Source organism: Procambarus clarkii, chromosome 14 (genome assembly GCF_040958095.1).
Source record: "Procambarus clarkii isolate CNS0578487 chromosome 14, FALCON_Pclarkii_2.0, whole genome shotgun sequence".
Taxonomy (NCBI): domain Eukaryota; kingdom Metazoa; phylum Arthropoda; class Malacostraca; order Decapoda; family Cambaridae; genus Procambarus; species Procambarus clarkii.
In genome coordinates, this window is record NC_091163.1 from 10809596 (window position 1) to 10821716 (window position 12121).

At 44.3% G+C, this 12121-nt stretch overlaps 1 protein-coding gene across 8 annotated transcripts in view; it reads left to right on the forward strand.

Moving 5' to 3' along the window:
- Positions 1-12121, forward strand: part of Vps13D (vacuolar protein sorting 13D) — a 249867-nt gene that overhangs the window by 183547 nt on the left and 54199 nt on the right. For all 8 annotated transcript variants that reach the window (XM_069324372.1, XM_069324377.1, XM_045763846.2 and 5 more), the window contains 2 exons: positions 4938-5116; positions 8408-8542. In XM_069324372.1, coding sequence (XP_069180473.1) covers positions 4938-5116; positions 8408-8542 — 314 coding nt within the window. The remainder of the gene's footprint in view (positions 1-4937; positions 5117-8407; positions 8543-12121) is intronic.

Here is a 12121-nt window from a genome sequence, read left to right on the forward strand (position 1 = left end):
CCGACTGTACATCAACCTCCAGCTCTGAAATGACTAGCACCCTGAGAATGTCTAGTTAAATAGATAACCTCTTAGCCTACTTCACTCTACTTCACAGTAGGGTGAAGGCCTGTATAGTTGTAATGGCTTGGAGCTTTCTCTTGATAGTTCCCTTCCCTTGATGATCAAGTCATCAAGGCAGAGTCATCAAGGTGCCTGTGAAGTAGGCTGGGAAGCCAGGTGTTGCAAGGGTTCAACAGGAGCACACAGGCAGGGGGCTACAGCCAGGGGGTTGAAGCTGAGAATTTGTGACAAACACCACACAGCTGAATTAAATAATATAACCATATGGGCAGTATCATTAGTTGCACAAAACTTTTAGTAGGGTTCCACACCCCAAAAACTTTAGGGAAGAGGAAAGGCTGCAAATGCATGAAGCAATTAATATGTTGTAAGGTGCGAAAAAGACTCAAACAGGATCACCTTTCACACAATAGAGACAATTCTAGAGACAACAGGGTTGCCTTTCGGGAAAAAAAAAAAAAAGAGATGCCCGCCCCACATAGCTGCAAACAGCAGTTACAGACTTACAAATGGTAGGAGACACCAAATTACACCACTCAGCAGTCACAGGCCGGGAGGACTCCAGCACCATAGGAGCTAGACTCACCATCCCAATACCAGGAACCTGAAGTGGAAACAGTCAGAAGAGGTGGGGTATACTGCATATCACAATGAAAACCTGTCGCCCTAAAACAAAAACAAAAAGAGGACAAAAAAACAACAACAGAAACAACCATACTCCGTCCCAAAGTGAAACCCCAGAGAGCCAGGCTAATTTCAGATTCACTCAGTAGAGACTGTACTCGCCTAGTTAGGTGAGCACAGTTTCCACTGAGTGAGTGGCCCACCACTGAGAGTTAAAACTAGGTACTCTATGCCAAGGCAGAGTCCAGAGCAAAGTCCCTAGTCACTGCTAGAGAAGTGAAACAGCTCAGAAGAAAGTGAACCATACTGAAGGCATGCATCAAGCATTGCCAGAAACAATAATACTGAACACCTTAGGCCATCGATAATTGGTGCCAAAGAAGGAAGCTCTGAACAGCTGAGGTTTATATATCCAGACACACAAATTACTGGGTCACCATACACATAAAATGAACATCAAGCATGAAACCCCCTTTAAAGTACTACCATTTAATGGTGATTGCGAGTAGCAGTTAGTGATACTAATCAGTATTTTGCAGTGCGATTGGCATTGGGGCATTGAGAATTCTCCACTTCTCTCATTTCCCCAAATTACATGAGAAGATTACTTGAACAGATATTTTTTATGGCTGGGAAAGGGAGATGCAGTCAACACTGTCCAGGGTTGACTGTGGGCTCTGGCTCCGGGAAAACTAAGGACCGCGGCTCAAAAATGCATAATTTATAATTACTTAATCATGCAACTACTATTATATTTGATGCCTAATAACTACTTCATCAGTTAAAATGTACAATAAATTATTTTCTATGTTATAGCATGAGGTTTGGCATTAACATTAGTTATAAATACAAACAAAAATGTAATCCTGATTTTCAGTGAACCATTAGAATGTTAAATTTAATAAAAAAAATTCAGTTTCTTGACACCCTTGGATATATCTGCTTAAAACATTGCTTAAAAGTAAATAAACTGAAAAAAAAATCAATTAAACATCTGTATTAGTTTCATGTTAGTTTTTATTCTTCTACATTCACAAAACATTTACAGGTGACAGATGGTACGCTGCAAATCCAAACCTAGCTCCAAAGCCATGCTAAAACTGTAGATGTTTCAGTGTGAATCTGGACCTAAACAAAAAGGAAGTTGAAAGAGATCAAAAGTCAGTCATTATGCATCCTAATTCATATCTGAAACAACTGGGTTTTGCGTTGGAATTGGATAAAAATCTTGTTTCTAATACACAAGAATGTATTTGTATATAAATTATACTAGTTGCCTTGACCACCATACTGTACTTGCTTCTATTAACATCACCCTCATATAAATACCCACCATCAGTGTCAAGTACACTTTTCTGGGGGGAGCCCCGTCGGCTCAACGGAGTTATCCAGGCTGATATTGCTAATGTCTGACTTTGGCATCAGTCATGTGTATGGAATTCTTTAGGCCAACCGGGGACCACGAGCAAGAACCTGGCTCCCTCAGAGAGGCACGAGGAGCAATGGCCTATAGAAACCCCCATGAGGTTGGAAGCATTCTATGTCTGCCATCAACCGGGTCAGGCACCCAGAAAGGTAAGCATCCCAAAACAAACCCCTATTCTGGCTAATTAATTGCTACTGGGAGCCGAACTAGTGGACAGAACTCCCCAAACAAAAACGAGTACCTGTATGACGTCACCATGTTGCCGCGTTGCCGTCTGCGCAGCTCCCCCCTCTATGGGTGGGGAAGGGGAAGCCCCAGACCCCTCACACCGGCTACCCAAGACCCCAGTTCTGAGGCTGATGTGCTAGACAGAGGTCGTGTGCTCTGGCTCCAGACTTGGTCTCAGCTCTGTGCCTTGTGGTGTGGTGGCTGTTTTATAGGGGGTGTGCGAGCCAGGAGTCATTCTTCAGTACTCAGGCTGCATGTGCCTAGGGTTCCCTTCCCTAGGTACCCGGTAAGTACTGCCCTTGGGGCTTGGGGCCACCTTCCACAAGTTCCTTGGGGTCTGCCTATGCTTGGCCATTTACTGCTCGGTTTTCGGCCACCCTTTGTGTACTTACGGGTGTTTTGTCTCCCTTGTTCGCCTTGGGGTAGGAGGCGCAAGGTAATACACAAATTGTTTTCACTAATCATAGCGGCCAGCTCTGTTCCGCCTGAGTATGCTGTCCTCTTGCGGGGTTTTCTTTTTCTTTTTGTTTGCCTGCCTGGTGGGGGGTCTGCCTTAATTATTGCCCCCTGTGTACTGAATACTCTATTCAGGTGGTACCCCCTGCTAGGTCCCCGTATGTGTAGACATCTCAAGGGTTCAGTTCTTAGAAAGTTGTTTGGTACTTGAGCGCTGGTTAGCAGTACCCTGCCTGAGCTTTCCTGAGCGTGAGTTCCTTCTCAGGTCCCTGGGAAACCCCACGGGGGTGTGCGGGTCCGATGGATGTGACCCCTGAGTCCCCCCTCGCTTTGTGCAAGTTCAAGGGTTGCTCTGTCCCCTTGTCTTAGGGTGACTCTCACTTTTCTGGAGGGATCCTCTATGGCTCCTCGGAGCTATCCAGGCTGATATGGATACCCTAACTATTTTGCATCAGTTGATGTGGGTTGAGTTCTAGGCCTACTGGGAACCACGCGCCAGAACCTGGCCCCTCTCACAGAGGCACGAGGAACAATGGCCCATAGAAATGCACATGTGATTTGGAGCATTCTATATCTGCCATCGACCGGGACAGGCACCCAGAAAAGTAAGCGCCAAAAAACAAACCCCTATTCTGATTAATAAATCAGAATAGGGGATTCTGTCCTCTCGTCAAACGAGTGGACAGAACTCTTCCCCCCCCCCCCCAAATGAGCAAACAAGCACAACATCACATGAGCCATGCCGCATGTCTGCGCAGCTCCCACCTTCCAGGAAGGGGGAAGGGGGAGTCCCAGACCCTTGCACCGGCGATCCCTCACCCCAGTTCCTCGGCTGATGGGATCATGCATAGTCACGTGGCTCTAGCTCCAGTCTTCTCTCAGTGATGTTATTTATTTTCAGTGCTTCTTTTATGGTGGTCGTGCATGCTGCTGGTATTATTCTCAGGTACTCGGGCTGCATGTGCTTAGGGTCACCTTCCTTGAGTGCCCTGTAAGCACTGCCCTTGGGGCTAGGGGTTTTCTTCCACAAGTCACCTTGGGTCTACCTCTGTTGGCCTTTCGCTGCTTGACGTTTGGCCGCCCAGAGTGTTTGGGGGTTTCCACCCTTGTTTGCCTTGGGGAAAGTGGTAGTTATTGCACTAGTGGGGTGTGGGGTACTGCATAGCTAGTTTTCACCTTTAACAGCAGCCAGCTCTGTTCTCTTCGGGTACGTTGTCCTCTTGCGAGGTTTTTCTTTTTGTTTTTGCTGGGTGTGGGGTTCGGCTTTCTGTTCTCCCGCCTTCCTTATCGTAGAGTTGTTTGTGTGGTGGCATCCCCTGCTTCGCCCTCGTGAGTGGACACGCCCCATGAGTTGAGCTTTTAGCAGTTTGCTAGGTACTTTTGGGTGCCAGTTAGCAGTACCCTGCCTGGGATAACCCTTAACAGACCCAGTCTAGGGGCCCTGGAAAACCCTGCAGAGGGCACTCGGGGCCGATGGAGGAGATCCCTGCATTCCCTATCGCTTTGTGCAGGTTTGAGGGTTGCTCTGTCCCCTTGTCTCAGGGCGACACTCATTGTTTTTGCCTCTGTCGTGCTGCCTGTTGGGTCGGTGACACATTCGACCTCGAGTCCTGCGAGCTTTGTTGCTTGTTTGTGACTCAATTCACCCAGACTGATGATGATTTTCTTCACGTGCAGGCAGCATGCGTATTGCAGGATAGGTTTAGGTTATTGTTTGCTTGTTTTCTTGGGATTGTAGGGAGTTCTACCTCTCTGTTCAGTTTTTGTTGTTAGTTTCTTACCATGTGGGGTTTGTTTTGTTATGCCTAACTTTCTGGATGCCTAACCTCAGTTGATGGCAGATAAGGAAAAACCCCAGCCACAGGGGGAGTTTTCCAGGGCCATTGCTCCCTGAAACCTCTCTGAAGGGGCGAAGTTCTGGCTCATGGTCCCTGGTAGGTCTGAACTCCTTAGCTAATATCCCGTTTAATATAACATACATTAGCCCGATAAGCTCCAGGGAGCCTCCGGGGCTCACCCAGAAAATGGTGTTTCATTACATTCAACGCTGGCTTTTTTTTTTTTTTTTTTTTTTTTTTATATATATAGAGTTAATGCTGTTATATGTCCCTATATTATGTAATTTTTTCTTTATTTTAAGGGAATGATGTGGTTTTGGGTCCACCTCAACTTGTTCACTATAGCACAATGGGAAATGGCGTCCCATTGGAGCAGGCCATATCTAGGCAGAGGTTACGGCCTGGTTCTGGAACACTGGCTGTGAAGGTGGATACTGATGGACCAACACGTGTGCTGCAAATAACAGATATCCACAGTAAGGTAATTATAACAATCAAGACCTATATTGTATTCTCTAGTGAAAAATGCCTATGTAATTTTTGTATTAGAAATTCTATTTAAGACACCTTTTTATCATAGAATTTAGGAATATATTTTCACCACTGCACTGCGCCACATTAATGTGACAGGCTAACCCCCGTGACATATGACATGACATAATATGACACCCCTGTGGGGCACCAAAATTTTTTATTTCCAAAAAATTATTTTCTCTTCCTTGTTATGCTTACCTTTCTGGGTGCCTGACCCCGGTCGATAACAGATAAGGAAAACCCCCAACCACAAGGGGCTTTTCCAGGGCCATTGCTCCCTGAAACCTCTCTGAAGGGGCCAGGTTCTGGTGCTGGTCCCTGGTAGGTCTGAACTCCATAGCTAATGTCGCGGTCTAATATTACATACATTAGCCTGATGAGCTCCAGGGAGTGTCCGGGGCTCACCCAGAAAATGGTGTTTCATTACATTCAAAGCTGGTTTTTTCTTATGTTTGCTTGGTGGGGGTCTGCCCCAGTGTGGCTACAGGATCTCTTGTATTATTTTGGTGGCCCTCTGCTAGGCACCCTTGATTGTACACGTTGCAGGGATTCAGCTTTTGTTTTTGTTTGTTTTGTAGTTCTGGGATCACCGTTTAGCAGTACCTTGCCTGGGATCACTGTTTAGCAGTACCTTGCCTGGGCTTCCCTTAGCAGTCAGTCTAAGGTTCCTGGAAAACCCAATTGCGGCTCATTATTCCAATGGATGGATCCTCTGATTCCCCTTCTCGCTTAGTGCGAGTTTGAAGGGTGCTCTGTCCCCTTGTCTCAGGATGACACTCACCGTTTTTGCCTCTGCCATGCTGCCTGTTGGGTCAATGACACCTTTGACCTAGAGCCCTGCAAGTGGTCTTCCTTGCTTGTACTCCAATTCATCCAGTCCACTGATATTGATATTTGAGTGCAAACAACTTCAGTGTTGCATGCGCGGTGTAGGTTGCTGCAACACGCTAGGTTAGTTGCCTTTCCGGATGCCCCGAGGCTGCCTCACTTTGGTTATAGGGACCTGGATTTGGGGGCATTAGTCGCCTCAAGTTTGGTTTCGTTCGTGCCAATCCCCTAATCCTTCCCCTTCTGTTGTTCGTCTTGCCCTTGGAGTACATCGGGGGCCTTGGGCTTTCCTTCTTGCCCCGGGTAGGGAGTGGGTTTTTGCTGGGTGGAGCACACTGCGGCTGGCGCAGCTTGCATACAGCGGCAGCCGACGATTCTCTCTGGCGACCGGTTTGTTTGTGTGTTGCTTTGAAGCTTTTTTTTGTTTTGTTTTTAGCATACTCGCTTGACTTTGGCGGAGATGGTCTACCTAGCATCCTATTAGGCTGCCTAAGTAGTGTTGGTGGTCGTCCTTTGTTGCCTCGAAGTTTCAGGGTGACTTCTGGTTGTCAGTTTGCCTTTAACTGACAGGGTTTACCGGCTTAGCTAGCCCTAGTGCCTAGGCTTCTCATGGGGCTAACGTACCTTACGGGCCCTAGAAAACCCCGTTGGGCTCGGGGGTATCATGGATGCATCTTCCAAGCCCTCTCTCTCTCTCTCTCTCTCTCTCCTTGTGGGATGTCGTTGGTTGTTCGTTGTTCCTGCCTCATGGTAATGATTACCCGTCCTACCTCTGTCATGCTGCCTGTTGGGTCGGTAACACCTATGACACTGAGTCTTGGGGGATTTGTTCTCGGCTTGTTATTCAGTTTACCCATTCCTTGTCTGAGGATGTTCGGGGTTAGGCAGCGGCTGCGTTGCATGCTCGGTTTTCTTTGTTTCAACGAACCAGGTTAGTTGCCCGGTTGGAAGCCACGGAGCTGCCCCACTTGTGTTTTGAGACCAGGATTTCATGGTGTTGGTTCCTTCAACCATGGTTCCATCCGCACCCTTGCCTCCTTCGCAGGAGGGTGTGGTTTGATCTGTTCCTCCAGCCTCTGCTTCCAGCTCCAAACGTCTGAGGGTTTTGGAGCCGAGGCAGGGCTTAACTTGGGATGAGGCTCGGCTGGCTTCAGGAATTGCCCCTTCCAATTTGGGGACGGAGGTTGTTTAGTCTGATTTTCCCGCCGAAGCTTCTGGATCGACCCTGCTGACTCCCTTCTTTGACTTTTCCCTGGACTCCACCTTTTCATCAGGGGTGGTGTGCGTGGATGAGGGCTCTGCCCTGGGTCCTCTGTCGGAGGTTCCTGGGTCTCCAAGGGGGGGGGGGCCGTTAGTTGCCCCAGCTTGGGCCTTTGTGCCTTCTGGGCTGGGGTGTTGTGGTGGGGGGAGGGGGGTTTCGTTTCCTCCTTCCCTTCTGATTTAGTTTACCATATTTGCCAGCTTGAATTACGCACCCTCACATCGGGCACATGCATCTTTAGTTTCGTTGTTTGTTTTGACAGCCATTTTGCTTTCCTGGGAGTGCTTCCACATCCGGCCACTGGGCAGTGCTGCTGGTTGTGTTTATAATTGGCTGCTGTGTGTTTGCGCTCGCATTTTGGGCAGTTTTCATTTAGTTCATGCACTCTTGTTCTGATTGGGGACTGTTATTCCTTTTGATGTGACATATCTCTGGTTTGGGTTATGTCTGCTTTGTTAAGTGTGGGGAGGTGCGTGGATTGCTATGTTTTCCTGCATCCCTGCTGTGGTGTCGTTTGTTGTTTTGGTAAGTTTGTACTTATCTCGCTGTGCTCCTCTTGTTGGGCTTGTGGGGGTGGTGAAAAAACACACCTCATCCCTGTGTTTTTTCTGGGGTTCATGTTTCTCTGCTTCTGGATCTCCTGCGGTTCTCTGTTTGTAGCCTTTACCTCAGCCCTGCCTCCTGCTTTCTCTTTCCTTCCTCCTTGTTCTTTCCTTCTTCTTTCCCAGTTATTTTTCTTGTCTCTGTGGCTCCTTTAGGTACTCGGCTTCCTCCGGTGTCCCTTTCTAAGTGTTCTACTCGTTTTGAGTTGTCCATCTTTTCCTGTCCTGTCTGGTCTGCAATGACACGTCCTTATTTATTTTCTCTTCTTCAAAGTTTCAGTTCTTGGGACTACTTTTATTCCCCTTTGGTAAGTGTTGTTTGCATTCACTCCATTCTTCTGGATGCTGGATATTCTTACTAATCATAACTCCCCGATCCCTTTCGCAATCCGACCAACTCACCATCTAGGGCAGATGGTTTCAGAAACCATTTCTGAAACTTAGAAGTTGGTAATTATACACAAAGTACTCACACTGACAAGTAAACAAATACAGTAACTTGAAATGCATTTTATATATTAATTGTTGGATTCTTTGTTACTAACAGGGCGTGTCTTTGGTGGCAAGGACAGAGAGTGGTGACTGGGTGAGCCTCAGTGAAGAGGGGGGCACAACTACTATCAAGAAGACAAGTGGAAGAAGCAAGCAAACTGGCAATGGCTCCAGTATAAAAGAGGTGCAGGTGAGCGTGATGAAGTCAGTCCATACATTTATGTTAGTTTGCTCATTGCCAGTTTTGAGAATTATTTTGCAGCTAAAAATTTACAAATCACATCCTTATTTACAATGTTTGTTCGAGAATGTGCCCTTTTACCTAAGTTTTGTGCTTAAACCACATGATTGTTCCTGTAGGCAAGTATTTGCCTCTCTCTCCTGGACACAGCTAAATTCTAGCTTGATTGGTGCAACCTTTAGATCTCTGATGTAACTGGGAACTTTTCATGCCACCCCCTATCCTATCCATGAATGAAGGGTGGTTATATTGTTCAGTTCTTCAGTCAGCTCAGAATGACAGTTGGAAGGCTCATTTAAGTACTATACTGTACACAGAATACCTCTAAGAAATACTTAGTTTCAGAGAGAGATTTCCAAGTACTGTAATTGTATCCATGGCCTCTGATCTCTTCCTCTTGGAAGCTGCTTGTCACCGGATGGCCACAACAAAGGTTTCTCCACAAGATGTGATCACCACACAAACATTTCATTGTATCAAGTTCTTAAATCCCTTCTACCCATTCTTACATATATATTATTCTACTCTACTCTTCCAAAATGTTGGTTATTTGCCTGTCCTTATTTCATACTGATATACCCTTCTTGTTCAATATTTCTCAGGCATCCTACTAACTTGTCCATACCACTTAAGAGTATTAAACTGAACCCAGTCCACAAATATGCATTTCAGATTCCATCACCCCCTTCACTCTTCCACATCTCTCATATAATTCTTCATTATTATACCCGTCTCCCATACATCAGCTTTTTTTTATTCACTACTTGTACTCTTAAGCACACTCCTTTTTCCATACCCAAATTTCCTCTTAGGAAACGTGCAGTTTGTGCAAAGGTTTTCTCCTTTAAAGGACTGCACAAGTGTTATAATAGGACACATCAGGGTTATGCATCGGTGTTGGTGATTGTCTTAATTGTTGTATCTTATAGTTAGACTTGCCCCTTTAACATTTTTTAATGCCTACAGTCGTCATTTGCTCAAAACGCCAAAACATTCCAATGACGATTGTAGTGATCATTTTCAGCGTCATGTCATCTAACTTTAACTCTCCTTTTTGTTACAATATTTTATTTTGCTTTTGTTGCATTTTATTAAAACTATCATAAAGTACAACTATAAAAACTATACCAAAGTACAATCATAAAAACTATACCAAATTAAACACTTTACCATGTATTGTAACTTCACAGTATGCATTGTAAGTAAAATATCATTAATCAATTTGTGCTTGGCCCAAGAAGCTGGTAGCACCCAAAATTGGTAAGGGGGCAAAAATGTGAAAGGGTTAATGTGAACATTTAATGATGATTTAATGGTGTTGATGATGTATGATGGCGACTTTTGTTGCTGTTGTTGCAATGTTTGTTTTCTACAATTGATGGTTTAGGGAATTTTACTTCACATAGTCTCTAGACACATCTAGGTGCTGTAGGTGATGCTCTGAAAACCCAGTGTGTAATTACCTAAGTTTAGTTACAGGATGAGAGCTACGCTCGTGGTGTCCCATCTTCCCAGTACTCTTTGTCATATAACGCTTTGAAATTACTGACAATTATTACTGTTCCAACCGTCTACTACTCTGTTTACAAAAGTGAATTTTCTTATATTTCTCTGGCAGCTTTGTTTCGTTAGTTTAAATCAATAACCTCTTGTTCTTGAAGTTTCAGGTCTCAGGAATTCTTCCCTATCAATTTTATCAATTCCTGTTACTATTTTGTACGTAGTGATCATATCACCTCTTTTTCTTCTATCTTGTTTTTGCATATTTAATGCCTCTAACCTCTCCTCGTAGCTCTTGTCCTTCAGTTCTGAGAGCCACTTTTAGTGGCATGTTTTTGCACCTTTTTAAGTTTGTTGATGTGCTTCTTAAGATATGGGCACCATACAACCACTGCATATTCCAGCTTTGGTCTAACAAAAGTCATGAACACGTTCTTTAGTATTTCTCCATCCATGTATTTAAAAGCAATTCTGAAGTTAAAAAGTGTAGCATTTGTGTGTGTATGTGGTGCAATGATAACCTAGTTTAGTGTGAAGACATTTTGAAACTGTTCATTTATGGTTTTGCACTTTTCCTTCTTAGTCTCCATGAATTTGTTGCCCAGTCTTTATCTCTTTCTCTCTGGGCGGGGCCTCTTAGTTTCTCCCTTGTGCTTAAGGCTCTGGTACCACAGAGATTCTCAACACTACCTAGCTTCTGGCGTTATGCAGAACTACTGTACCAACAATAGGATCAAAATCTAGTCTGCTCGTCTACCTTAAACTGTCCAGAAAGTACAGGCAAAACAAAACAACTATTTTTGATAAACAAAGAAAGAAAAACAAGACAAAGGACAGTTGGCTGTGGTTAATTATCATTAATTAATTAATAATTATGGTGAAGTGGTCAATTCACTTAAAGCGACTGACACCAGGTGGCACCCCCAAGTCACACTGAGGTCCAGCAAGACTAGTTCCTCACCTATGTTCTGGTACCTTTTATGGTAAAATGGTGACTGTCCTGAGGGAGCCCATGCTTTGTCTCTCTTCATTATTTACAATTCATGATTGTGCTTCTGCCACCCACCTTGTATGTCCCAGGACGTTTATTTTGATCCTACGTAGTTTGATGGAACCCTTCCTTGACGTTAGCTTCCATTTCCCCTTCAACCCCATAGGTACCTTCTTTGAGGTATTTGGATGTAGATTTCTCCAGGGCTTCTCCTTTTAATTTGTCCAGGTAGCATTAGAGAATGTCTTTAATGTTAAACCTGTTGCAGAATTCAGTAGGTAGCTGTGTACTAATGTATACTGTCTTTAGTGCCTGGCCTTCACTCGTGTTGAGTTATGCTCATGGTGTTCTGTCTTTCCAGTACTCTTTGTTATGTGACACTTTGAAGTTGTTCCAACTGTTTGCTACTACTGTATTTGTAAAAGAAAGCTTTTTATATTTTTGTCACCTTTATTTATTTCTTTAGCTTGAATCTATGACTTCTTGCTCTTGAAGTTGCAGGTTCAAATAAAATTCCTCTGTTTTTTTGTTGATTCCTGTTACTGTTTTGTACTTAGTGATCATATCACCTCTTCTCCTCATATCTTTTAGAATTGGTGTGTATAATGCCTCCCGTCTCTCCTCATAGCTCCTGTTCTTAATATCATATTCTAAGAGATAACCTTAAAGTTAACTATGATAGATTTTTCCTTATCACAAAGGTCTACCAGGTTCATAAAAGTTCTTGCACTTTGCATATTGTCGATGGTTCCTAGAATGGGCATCAGTCAATGGATTGTGATGAACCAGACATTTTGCCTGTCTTATTTTTTACTAAGACTCAGGAAGGAAACTAAAGCTTTCAGGATTTTGGTTCCAATATGGAAAACTATTGCAAGAGGTTTCTAGTGTCCAATGATATCCACATAGAATCGCTAGGAATTTGAATATTATGGGACACATCAAGTCTTCCACAGGCCCCTATCATTTGAGGACAGAGAGAGCAGTTTCAGGATTTAGCACTGAGAAATACTAAGAAATCCTTCACAGAAAGATCC